An 11,467-nucleotide genomic window follows, 5' to 3' on the forward strand; every position below is an offset into this window, starting at 1 on the left:
GTACCTGTGGATGTATTTCAAGGCCTACCTTCAAACGCAGTGCCTCTTTGCTTGACATCATGGGACAATCAAAATAAATCAGCCAAGACCTCAGAAAAATAATTGTAGACAGCCACAAGTCTGGTTCATCCTTGGGAGCCTGAAGGTACCACATTCATCTATACAAACAATAGTATGCAAGTATAAACACCATGGGACCACGCAGCCGTCATACTACTCAGGAAGGAGACGCGTTCTGTCTCCTAGAGATGAACGTGCTTTGGTGCAAAAAGTGCAAATCAATCCCAGAACAACAACAAAGGACCTTGTGAAGATGCTGGAAGAAACAGATGCAAAAGTATCCATATCCACAGTAAAACGAGTCCTATATCGACATAACCTGAAAGGCCGCTCAGCAAGGAAGAAGCCACTGCTCCAAAACCGCCATAAAGAAAAACAGACTACGGATTGCAACTGCACATGGGGACAAAGATCGTACTTTTTGGAGGAATGTCCTATGGCCTGATGAAACAAAAATAGAACTGTTTGGCCATAATGATCATCGTTAGGTTTGGAGGAAAAAGGGGGAGGCTTGCAAGCCGAAGAACACCATCCCAACCATGAAGAACAGGGGTGGCAGCATCATGTTGTCGGGGTGCTTTGCTGCAGGAGGGACTGGTGCACTTCACAAAATAGATGGCATCATGAGGCAGGAAAATTATGTGGATATATTGAAGCAACATCTCAAGACATCAGTCAGGAAGTTAAAGCGTGGTCGCAAATGGGTCTTCCAAATGGACAATGACCCCAAGCATACTTCCAAAGTTGTTGCAAAATGGCTTAAGGACAACAAAGTCAAGGTATTGGAGTGGCCATTACAAAGCCCTGACCTCAATCCTATAGAAGTGAAGAAGCACGTGCAAGCAAGGAGGCCTACAAACCTGACTCAGTTACACCAGCTCTGTCAGGAGGAATGGGCCAAAATTCACCCAATTTATTAATGGGAAGCTTGTGGAAGGCTACCCGAAACGTTTGACCCAAGTTAAACAATTTAAAGGCGACGCTACCAAATACTAATTGAGTGTATGTAAACTTCTGACCCACTGGGAATGTGTTGAAAGAAATAACAGCTGAAATAAATCATTCTCTCTATTATTATTCTGACATTTCACATTCTTAAAATTAAAGTGGTAATCCTAACTGATTTAAGACAGGGAATTTTTACTAGGATTAAATGTCAGGAATTGTGAAAAACTGAGTTTAAATGTATTTGGCTAAGGTGTATGTTAACTTCCGACTTCAACTCTCTCTATATATATATATATATATATTTATATATATGTGTGTGTGTGTATCCCCCCCACTTCTGAAACCAACGTTGCGCCCCTGATAAACTTAATGTATATTTTATTAATTCTAATAGTGTTCTATATTCCCCTCACTAAACCTGTTATATTTCAGTCTTGTTGCTGACCTGAAGACTATACAGATATAATATTGCTTGTGTGTGTGTGTGTGTGTGTTGTTGTTGTTGTCTGTGCTAAACAGCATGCTCCTGCTGCATGACAGCTGGGTGTGGCCTCTTGTCTGCCTGCTGCTAGTATGCCAGGAAAACTACAAACACAGTCCTAAAATTCTATCTTCTCAGACATTTGACTGCACATACACACGAGTTCAAAAATCATGCTACAATAATTCTAGGCCGTCAATGAATGACGTCACCTCATACAAGGATATTCTCAGCAGAAAATGATCCACCCTACTCCCTGTCTTTAGTCATTGCCCCCATTGACCATGGTTTAGCTTGCTAAACCCTTCTGAACATGTTTAATTCTGTTTTCTAAAACTGGTTTATTATTTTAAGTCATCCATGGCGGCTCGGGAGGTGTCAGAACTTGATTTTGACCCTGGTAGTGTAGTTGTTGATGTCACGATGGGGAGTGAGTCACACTATCTTGGGTTCAGAGAGCCTCTCCTCGATCACACGTTCCCCTCTGTGGTCAGCCCTGTTTACGCATCTCTGGGATGATGCATCTCTGGGATGATGCGTCACGGCAGACAGCTCATTTAATCTAATGGGCCTTTCAGCCAGACACGCACATATACATGCACACGCGCGCACGCATGCAGGAACGTTTATAAGCAAACCATTTCCGTGAGAGATTTACTGTAGTACACTATTCCAATACATATCCTCTTACCAGTGTTCCAAACGTAAAGCAGAAGTATGTTCTGGGCCATATCATTTTACAATGACACTGGGTTGAGCATAAGACAGACACACACGCACGCATTCACACAAATACATACATGCACGCACAAACACACACTCAGAGCATTGCTTCTCGACTGCACCAAGTTAGTATTACAGTGTAAGTACCAAAAGTGAATTAATGTTGTGAATTAATGTTTTACCAAATGTGACTATTACTGGCTGTACTTGTGGCTATGGATTTGAAAAACTACTACCATTCAAATCTTGGGACTATACCCAATTGGACAGCTGAGTCTATTGTTATTAATGCCAGAGAACAAGCTGTGGCCAGTTCTTTTCTCCTGTTGTTCTGGTCTTTCTCAAAGCTTGGGAAGAGAATTGGACTCTCGGACTGTGTCGATTCATATCCCTGTTGCAAACAGACTTTCACACAATGTGTGTGTGTGTGTGTGTGTGTGTGTGTGTGTGTGTGTGTGTGTGTGTGTGTGTGTGTGTGTGTGTGTGTGTGTGTGTGTGTGTGTCATATGACAATTGGAAATTCTACATTTTCATTGAGAATAGCAACACCCACAGATACCCTCACTCATTAGACAAGTCATTCATCACAACCCAACCCACAACTCTCACATGGTGGTGGTTTGTGGCTCACTTTGTCCGCATGCTCTCTTTTCTTCTAAGAATGTCACTGATACGAGGAATAAATACACAGTGAATAAGTGTCAAAATATAGCATGGCTATATACAGGGAGTACCAGTGCCGAGTCGATGTGCAGGGGCACGAGGTAATTGAGGTAGCTATGTGTATATATAGGTAGGGTAATGTGACCTAGGCAACAGAATAGATAATAGACAGTAGCAGCAGTGTGTGTGTGGTGTGTGTGTGTTGTGTGTGTGTGTGTTGTGTGTGTGTGTGTGTGGTGTGTGGTGTGTGTGTGTGTTGTGTGTGTGTGTGTGTTGGGTGTGGTGTGTGTGCGCATAGAGTTAGTACAAGGAAGGGTCAATGCATGTAGTCCGGTAGCCATTGATTAGCTATTTAGCAGTCTTATGGCTTGGGGGTAGAAGCTGTTGCAGGTTCCTATTGGTTCCAGATTTGGTGCACTTGTACCGTTCGCCCCTCCATTTCCTGTTGTCCACGATCAGCTCCTTTTGTCTTGTTTACATTGAGAGAGGAGGTTGTTGTCCAGGCACCACACTGCCAGGTTTCTGAACTTCTCCCTTTAGGCTGCTTAATCGTTACTGTGATCAGTCCTGTCACAATCGTTTTGCCAGCAAACTTGGTGTTGGAGTCTTGCGAGGCCATGCAGTCATGGATGAACACTGAGTACAGGAGGAGACTAAACACACACCCCTGAGGGGCTCCCATGTTGATGGTCAGCATGGCGGATGTGTTGTTGCCTACCCTCACCATCTGGGGGCGGCCCGTCAGGAAGTCCTGGATCCAGTTGCAGAGGGAGGTGTTCAATCCCAGGGTCCTGACCTTGGTGATGAGCTTGGAGGGGACTATGATGTTAAATGCTAAACTGTAATCAATGAAAAGCATTCTTACATAGGCATTCCTTTTGTCCAGGTGGGTGAGGGCAGTGTGGATATGTTGGGGCAGTATGCAAATTGGAGTGGTATGCAAATTACCTGTGTTTTCTGGGTAAATAAAGAAACTGAACAAAATGTATAATTTTCTTATCTTCCAAACGAGACGATTCAGCAAATAGACACTATCAAACCATTATGCTTACTGTGGGTGGCACTTTAAACAACTAACTGACCAATCAATGCTATTTAACCATGCCTCAAGGTAGGTAAACATTCAACCTATAGATGAACACCACCAAACTTAAGACAAGCTTCAGCCCCACCCCAACTAACTGGTCAGTGCAGTTTTCATCCCCATGCTCCAGTGGCTCCCTGAGGTCAATGCAGGAGATATTCCTCATCTCTTGGGACAAACTAGTTTGCTTTGCTCCTTGCAGAATTCTGATAATGATAGCCATCTGTGAATCCTCAACCATGTATCCACTTTTCCTTTGCGGGTCTCATGTTTTGAACGTGGTAATCCCTTCTTCTGCATGAGTTAAAAAACGAACACCGAACAGATTCACTCTAAATGTCAACAACGGCTGTTCATTTTATGGAAATTAAGAAGTTTAATATACACCAATCCATACTCCAAGCATGAATGCTTTATACAATCCATCCTATGGTTTAATATTGTGGGGTGGTTTGGTGCTGTAGGGCAGGGGTCTTCAACCTTTTTTCCTCCAGGGACTCATTCTTTATCAACAAACAAACAAACAAATATCTTGTCATGYCTTATCATCAGGTGAAGGATAATGGCAAGGAGAAGTAATCAACATTTTAAAATGAATAGATTTGGTAGATAGTATTTCATTATTTTGACATCCCTACATTACTATGTCAGATATTAGAAATAATATATTATCCTCTTTTCTACTGTAGGTATGTAATTTAAAATGTATGTATTCTGTTGTTGCTAGTGATATTCATAAAAACATCTTACAAAAATGATTCCCTTATTTTATATACAGTACCAGTCAAAAGTTTGGACACAGCTACTCATTCAAGGGTTATTCTTTATTTTTACTATTTTCTACATTGTAGAATAATAGTGAAGACATAAACTATGAAATAACACATATGGAATCATGTAGTAACCAAAAAAGTGTTAAACAAATCAAAATATATTTTATATTTTAGACTCTTTAAAGTAGCCACCCTTTGCCTTTGACAGCTTTACACACTCTTGGCATTCTCTCAACCAGCTTCATGAGAAATGCTTTTCCAACAGTCTTGAAGGAGTTCCCACATATGCGGAGCACTTGTAGGCTGTTTTTCCTTCACTCTGGAGGCCAGCTCATCTGATGGAGCACTTCATCACCGCCCTTCTTGGTCAAATAGCTTTTACACAGCCTGGAGGTGTATTGGGTCATTGTCCTGTTGAAAAACAAATAATAGCCCCACTTAACGCAAACCAGATGGGGTGGCGTATCGCTGCAGAACGCCTTGGTAGCCATGCTGGTTAAGTGCGCCTTGAATTCTAAATAAATMACAGACTGTGTCACCAGAAAAGCACCGCCTACACCATCACACCTCCTCCTCCATGCTTCACGGTGGGAACCACACATGCGGAGATCATCCGTTCACCTTCACCGCGTCTCACAAAGACATGGCGGTTAGAACCAAAAATCTAAAATTTGGACTCATCAGACCAAAAGACAGATTTCCAGATGTCCATTGCTTGTGTTTCTTGGCTCAAGCAAGTCTCTTCTTCTTATTGATGTCCTTTAATTAAGTAATGTTTTTTTTGCAGCAATTTGACCATGAAGGCCTGATTCACGCAGTCCCCTCTGAACAGATGATGTTGAGATGTGTCTGTTACTTGAACTCTGTGAAGCATTTATTTGGGCTGCAATTCCTGAGGCCGATAACTCTAATGAATGTATCCTTTGCAGCAGARGAAACTCTGGGTCTTCCTTTCCTGTGACGGTCCTCATGAGAGCCAGTTTCATCATAGCGCTTGATGGTTTTTGAGACTGCACTTGAATAAACTTTCCAAGTTCTTGAAATTTTCCTGATTGACTGACATTCATGTCTTAAAGTAATGGTGGACTGTTGTTTCTCTTTGCTTATTTGAGCTGTTCTTGCCATAATATGGACTTGGTATTTTACCAAATAGGGCTATTTTCTGTATACCAACCCTACCTTGTCACAACACAACTGATCGGCTCAAATGCATTAAAAAGGAAAGAAATTCCTCAAATTCACTTTTAAGGCACACCTGTTRATTGAAATGCATTCCAGGTGACTACCTCATGAAGCTGGGTGAGAGAATGCCAAACGTGTGCAAAGCTGTTAAGGCAAAAGGTGGTTACTTTGAAGAATCTCAAATATAAAATAGATTGATTTGTTTAACACTTTTCCTTAAGTTATTTCATAGTTTTTATGTCTTCACTATTATTCTACAATGTAGAAAATAGTAAAAATACAGAAAAACCCTTGCATGAGTAGGTGTGTCCAAACTTTTGACTGGTACTGTATATATACAATACATGGCCAAAAGTATATAGAAACCTGTTTATCGAACATCTCATTCCAAAATCATGGCCATTAATATGGAGTTGGTCCCCCCTTTGCTGCTATAACAGCCTCCACTCTTCTGGGAAGGCTTTCCACTAGATGTTGGAACATTGCTGCTGGGACTCCATTCAACCACAAGAGCATTAGTGAGGTTGAGCACTGATGTTGGGCGATTAGGCCTGGCTCGCAGTCGGCGTTCCAATTCATCCCAAAAGTGTTCGATGTGGTTGAGGTCAGGGCTCTGTGCAGGTCAGTCAAGTTCTTCCACACCGATCTTGACAAAACATTTCTGTATGGACCTCGCTTTGTGCACAGGGGAATTGTCATGCTGAAACAGGAAAGGGCCTTCCCCAAACTGTTGCCAGAAAGTTGGTGGCACATAATTGTCAAGAATGTCATTGTATGCTATAGCGTTAAGATTTCACTTCACTGGAACTAAGTGGCCTAGCCCGAACTACGAAAAAACAGCCTCAGACCATTATTCTTCCTCCACCAAACTTTACAGTTGGCACTATGCATTGGGGCAGGGAGCTTTCTCCTGGCATCCGACAAACACAGATTTGTCCGTCGGGCTGCCAGATTTATCACACCCAGATTGAAAGCATTTCCACTGCTCCAATGGAGGCGAGCTTTACCCCACTCCAGCCGACGCCTTGCATGATCTTACACTTGTGCGCGGCTGCCCGGCCATGGAAACATATTTCATGAAGCTCCCAATGAACAGTTATTGTGCTGACGTTGCTTGCAGAGGTAGTTTGGAACTCAGTAGTGAGTGTTGCAACAGAGGACATGTAGTGTATATTATTTTGCCAGACCCCCTGAAGTACCTCTGCGGACCCCTAGGTTGCCGCAGACCCCCGGTTGAATACCCCTGCTCTAGGGAACACTAGTCAGAACCCATTGAACAAGGTTATAAAAATCAGTGGGAAGGAAGGTCATTGGAGAAAGCCAGGAAGCCCTCAGTGACATCTATAAAAAACGAGTGAGGAAGAAGGGGGAACAAATAGCCTTGGACATTACGCACACACTCCATGACCAGTATAGCCCCCTACCCTCCGGTTGCAGAAGTATATCTCTGGCATACAAGTTTAAGAGGGCAGCTTCTAGTTTTGTGCCAACATTCACCAAACTCCTGAACTTTTTAAGTTCTTATTCTTATTCAGTATCTACACTGAGATTACAAAATATTAAGAACACCTTCCTAATAATGAGTTGCACCTCCCCATCCCCTCTACCCTTTTCCCTCAAAACAGCCTCAATGTATCGGCGAATGGACCCTACAAGGTGTCGAAAGCATTCCACCCGGATGCTGGACCATGTTGACCAATGTTTCCCACAGTTGTGTCAGGTTGGCTGGATGTCCTTCGGGTGGTGGACCATTCTTGATACACACAGGAAACTGTTGAAAAACCCAGCAGCTTTGCAGTTCTTGACACAAACCGATGCACCTGGCACCTACTACCATAACTCATTCAAAGACACTTGACTCTTTAGGTCTTGACCATTCACCCTCTGAATGGCACACATACACAATCCGTCTCAATCGTCTCAAGGCTTAAAAATTATTCTTTACACTGTCTCCTCCCCTTCATCTACACTGATTGAAGTGGATTTAACAAGTGACATCACCTGGATTCACCTGGTCAGTCTATGTCATGGAAAGATGTCCATAATGTTTTCTACATTCAATGTATATAGTCCGTGGTTGCATAGATTGCTTGTTTTTGTCTTCTATGCTTGTCAGGAAATAAAAGTTATTTGAATTGAAATGGATAGAATTCATCACCCTTTGGCTAATATACAGCGCCTTAAATCAGACTTTGGTTTGACTAGACCAAGCCCTCTGAGGTGTGTTAATTATTAGAATGTTTGAGTTATTAGAATTATTAGAATATGTCCCAATATCCTAGAAAATAAACACCGCTCTCTCTAACATGCATCATTAACATTGCTTTCATCTCTGCCAAGAAAACAAATATCTGCCAAAAATGATACTAGAGTCACCCCATCCCTGCTGGGACATAAGGTTCTGTTGAATAGGACTTTCTCAAACAACTTCCGCTCGCAATCCTGACACAGTGTAGCCCTTTTTCTAGTACAAAAGTTATATTAAAGTTAGGAATTCATAGTGTTTTGTACAGATGTCAAATAACATAGGTGTCAAGTAGTCAGGCAATTTTCCTAATATTTGCAAAGACTACATTTATCCTGCATAACCCTTGCACATCACAACAGCTGTCAGTGCACATGTTTTATGTTGTTGACTTTGGGTCTATGAGAAGCTGAGGGGGTGTTGCCCCCCCCAGGACTTTCCGACTGTGTTCGTCTTGGCCCTGAACACAGATCCACAGATGTTGCTCTCCATGGGTTTATGATTAGGATGTGGTGAATGACAGAGTCCAGTCTGTATCTCCCTGGAAATACTTGGATGCTTTTGGCGTATGTTACTTGTGTCAGAGATGGCTATGATGATGGAGTCACTTCTTTATTGCCTTGTTCCATGGCTCATTCCTGGCAACACAAACGTCAGTGTGCTTTACACTTGATTTATCCCATAAACCTTTCACCAGCCTGTCTGAGATATCGAACCAGGTAAATTGTTGCTCATGGAGACCGTTCCAGGGGTTTCATTGGCCATATCCTAACATACTGTAACATCATCAGTCAAATAATCCTAACAGACCAATTATTTTAGGATCAGATGCAGCAGCACACCCACAACACGCCACGGTGCATCCCTACCAGCGAATCAGCGTGTCAGCAAAATGTTCAGACAAATAGCTGTGAGGTGCTCTCAGCAGAGACAGTGCCGCTGTCTGCAACAGGCGACCGACAGTTTCAATCAATGTATCCATTAGAGGACGGGGAGAGGGTAATGACATTACTTTGCATGCTATTTTAAAAAAGTAGTCGTTTTTCCAACTTACAATATTAGTGTTATTACTGTCTTTGAATCACATCATGGTATAAAAAGCACTGTACAACGGCACCTTGTTTAATTTATGTCACTCCTTTTGTAATATTTTACTTTAGGAAGTCTTTCTGAGACACCACTAGCTGTCTTTCATTGTTGGACATCACAGCAGGGAGAAGTTACTTAAACAGCTTTGTCACCACCCTTTTAGGAGCTGGCACGGTGCCCAGGAGGACTACCTCAGGGGAAGGGCTAAATTTGACTCCACAGTACACAGCCTTAACCAGATGCAGCAAAACAATCATTAACTGAGCTCCTGCCTGCCTGCTTGCCTGGCCTCTCTAGCTCTCTCTGTCTACACGCAGACCAGGTGACTCACCTCAGGAACAGACCAGGGGACTCACCTCAGGAACAGACAGAGGTAGAGATTTTCCTCAGAGGATCACCTTCCTTTCACCCCTCTCTCTGCTAAAACAGAATTGAACAACTACTTTCTAGAGCTCCACAAACTCAATACTTACAAGACCTCACACATAGAATAGGACCACACATAGAGGCCAAGACGTGCACTGCATGCTCATTACACTGCATCAGGCTCTGGCAAGAAATAAAAGACCACACAGACACATGCCACAGTCGGAGGACACCCTTGCCCCTGGATCCTCTGAAACAGCTATATTTTGGGATGTAAACTATAAAATGCAAATAGAGTGCAACGGATAACTCTTTGCATATAGGACAGCTGTATTATCTTCATGCTGTTTTGTCCAAAAATATTGTCACATCTTGATTAGCTCCATTGGGTTTAATGTAAATATCCAGAGAAAGATCCTAAACAACATGATTTGGTAATCTGTGTGGGAGATTAAACATGTTGTGTGACATGACACTCTATTCATGAGCTTTATCCTGTTTTGTTTACCTGTTAGAAACACACAGTTATGTGCCTGTGCATGAACAACATTATGGTATACTTTTGAAAAAGGTAGCATGACATACGGCAAATATCTGAATTTACGGCTGGTGAACTGCTTTAAAAAATATATATATATATTTTGCAAATCAAGTGGTAATTTGGATCACGTTACAGTGGCATGTTGAAGTAAACAATGCATGTGAAGTATCATTGTGTCAGAACCACAGGTGTCAATGCGTTATATTCTATGCATGCAATGGCTCATTAATGGGGCATGTGTTGTAAATCCAAGCCATTGGCTGTCATTTGAGTGGTGTCCTACCATAGGATGGGAGGGAGGGTAGAGGCCTCTAGCCATGTGTGAATGGTGTTTGGAGGGGGCCATCTGCTCCGGGTTGTGGTTCATTAGTCAGGCTACTTGGGACAGCCAGGCTCCCCTCTGATCAACAGGTACAATAGGACTCAGTTCCTTAGTGTGATGATATATGTCACATTACTTTTTTAAATGAGGGGTGATAGATGACCAAATCTATTTTGGGGTTTTTACACCCTCACCCCCATAACACAACCTCCTTATAGATCGGAGGAGGGGCAGGACTCAAGTTTAATTTAACCAATATCTTCATTTCTTTTAGTATTGTGATTGTGTCTTTGCCCTACAGTGGTGCTGTGGATCATGAATGTGTTTTTCCCCCAGCGGTGTTTACCTTCCCAGAAGTCCATAGGTGTACTGTGAATCTGCCAGCAGTAATGCGATCTCGTCCTGCTGCATGGCTATGGCACACTCCTCCAGGGCCTGTGTGTCAAACAGCACTGTATTATCCACAGCTCTCTCACTGTTAATACTTTATTTACACACATTAGATAATAATTATGAAAATCTATTAATGAAGAGTGATTCATTTACCTCAAATGTCTAGTGTTACGATGGCATACATTGAAACCTTATAGCCACATAGAATACCAATACATAACTTACAATGCTGTTGTGTTGTGGCTATACTGGAACCTATACTGTAGATATCACATGTACATTCTCTGAAGGAGCAGGCCAACCCTGTGTTATGTTTAGCAGGTGCAGGTGTGTGTGACAGGGTGGAGGACAGGTGTGCTGGAACCTGTCCTGTCGTCAGTCAGAATGTCTGTAGGGCCCACCTGGTTTACATCTCCCTCTCCGATGACGAACACCAGTTTAGGGTCCTTCTCCACCACAGTCCTGTCCTCCAGCACTCCCTGCATTTTGACTGTGACCTCCTGACCCCAGGATGGGTGCTCAGCTTGCTGGGGGCCAGGCACCAGCACCTTCTTCCTCAACAGCCGATCATCTAGGGAAAGGAGTGAGCGAGGGAGG

The 11,467-nt window shown here is 42.7% G+C and overlaps 1 protein-coding gene across 5 annotated transcripts in view; it reads right to left on the minus strand.

The window, feature by feature from the left end:
- LOC111952611 (peptidyl-prolyl cis-trans isomerase FKBP8) overlaps positions 1-11,467 on the minus strand; it is a 54,365-nt gene that overhangs the window by 38,144 nt on the left and 4,754 nt on the right. For all 5 annotated transcript variants that reach the window (XM_023971464.1, XM_023971467.2, XM_023971462.2 and 2 more), the window contains 2 exons: positions 11,272-11,441; positions 10,824-10,912 (listed from right to left, as the gene is read on the minus strand). In XM_023971464.1, the coding sequence (XP_023827232.1) occupies positions 10,824-10,912; positions 11,272-11,441 (259 nt within the window). The remainder of the gene's footprint in view (positions 1-10,823; positions 10,913-11,271; positions 11,442-11,467) is intronic.

The sequence above is a fragment of the Salvelinus sp. IW2-2015 genome, linkage group LG26 (genome assembly GCF_002910315.2).
Source record: "Salvelinus sp. IW2-2015 linkage group LG26, ASM291031v2, whole genome shotgun sequence".
Lineage (NCBI taxonomy): Eukaryota > Metazoa > Chordata > Actinopteri > Salmoniformes > Salmonidae > Salvelinus > Salvelinus sp. IW2-2015.